The 1855-nt window shown below is 36.7% G+C and overlaps 1 protein-coding gene across 1 annotated transcript; it reads left to right on the top strand.

The window, feature by feature from the left end:
• The first annotated feature begins 518 nt into the window (after positions 1–518).
• On the top strand, positions 519–1508 carry LOC149631565 (zinc finger MYM-type protein 1-like). The gene has a single exon (XM_089851084.1). The coding sequence runs from the start codon at positions 519–521 to the stop codon at positions 1506–1508; it is 990 nt and encodes a 329-aa protein (XP_089707210.1).
• Positions 1509–1855: the final 347 nt, after the last annotated feature.

Below are 1855 nucleotides of genomic sequence, written 5' to 3' on the forward strand. Positions count from 1 at the left end.
AGTACTGCTGTTAAATTTATAATTATGAATTATTAACGGTTATAAAAAGGACTCTTCACAACTAACACAGCTCATAACGAACAAACTACATTTCTTATAAGATATGTGCACGACGATGGCAACAGTTTCAACGTGCACGTGCGATTCTTGGGTTTCATCAACTGCAACCAGAAGAAAGGAAAAGACATCTGTGAAATGATGCTTTCACCGTTATAGCAGTGGAATATTCCTTTAGAAGATTGTAGGGCCCAATGTTACGACAATGGTTCAAACATGGCAGGCATGTATAAGGGCGTTCAAGCTAGAATCTCGGAACTAAATCCATCTGCTGTGTTTTTAAACTGCGCTTCGCATAGCTTAAATTTATATGGAGTAAATTCTGCAGAATATTGCCCAGAAGTCATAACCTTTTTCGGGACGCAGCAAGGAGTATATAACTTTTTCTCACATAGTCTCCTCAGCGCTGGGAAATTCTTTTAGAAGAAACGAAATGCTCAATTCATAGTTTTTCTAAGACTATGTGGTCTGCGAGAGTCGATGGTGTAAGACCAATACCGAAACACTACCCTCGCGTTAGGCAAGCTCTTATTCGTTGCTCTGTTGAGCTTAATCTCTCGGCTAAGTGCAAGACGGAATTATCAGGAATTTTGAAGTACTTTGATCAATTTAGATCGATTCTAAGGGCTAATATTTGGCTGAAAATACTTGTAGCCATAGATGAGCGCAATAAAATTTTAAAATTACGAAGTGCAACACTGGATATTGAAGTGGAAAATATCGATGGTCTTTTGAAGGAAATGGTTGAACTTCGTGAGAAGTGGAATTCAATTTTACAAGAATCTAAAATTGTTTCTTCAAATCTTGACGTAGAATCTGAACTGCCACTAAGACGAACTATGACAACAAAACGCTTTTTTGATGAGGGTCACGAGAACCATGAAACACCGGGTGCTACGGTGACTGAGAACAGGGAAAACACTTCAGAAACCAAATTTAAAGTGGACGTGTTTTACAAAACCATGGATTCGATAATAAAAGGATTAAACGACCGTTTCACCAAGGCACAAAAACTATGTAATAGCTTTAAAGTGTTATGGATGTACATAGATTTCCCCGAAGAAAAATTGGAAGAGATGGGTTCCTGTCTAATAAATGAATACAAAGGTGACATTTCTAAAGAAATCATCGATGAATTGAAATTTTTAAAGAAAATTCATCCTTCGAACATTAATGAGACCAAGTTAAAACCTTTTGAACTTCTGAACAAATTGAGGAAAATAAATTTGGACTCGCTATTTCCAAATATTTGCAATGCAATTCGAATATTTTGCTCGATTCCTATATCCGTTGCCGACGCTGAAAGAAGTTTCAGTAAATTGAGCTTAATTAAGAACGAGCGTTGGTCAACAATGGGTCAAGAAAGACTAGCCGGACTAGGGATGCTTAGTATTGAGTCGGAACTTGCGCGCCAAATTAGCTTTGAAGAAATTATGGATGAATTTGCATGACGAAGAGCTCGTAAATGTGAATAAAACCAATTGATAGTTAAACAATTTACTTTAGAATTTTCAGTTAAAAGTAACTACTTAAAACCAAAAAATACCATTTTATATTCCTATGGTTGTAATTTAGATAATTCGCGAGTTCAAGTTAAAGAAGAATAAAAAGTATTCATAATTTTAATTTACATGAAATTTTAAAATACTTGTATTTTCCGTCTCAATGGATTGCTGAATTTTTCTAGGGGCCCGGCCCACAACCTTTCCCGGGGCCCGCAAAGTCTCTCGACGGCCCTGGGGGTGGAGTTTACTACACCGCTAACCTCAGCAAATTAAAAAAACTTTATTTCTGCAAA

The sequence above is a fragment of the Phalangium opilio genome, unplaced genomic scaffold (genome assembly GCF_054372755.1).
Source record: "Phalangium opilio isolate 3A_F unplaced genomic scaffold, DU_Popi_V2 ptg000100l_1, whole genome shotgun sequence".
NCBI lineage: Eukaryota > Metazoa > Arthropoda > Arachnida > Opiliones > Phalangiidae > Phalangium > Phalangium opilio.

What these genes read in the sequence shown, in the direction of transcription:
- LOC149631565 (XM_089851084.1), top strand. Translation starts at nt 519, where the DNA reads ATGTGGTCTGCGAGAGTCGATGGTGTAAGACCAATACCGAAACACTAC.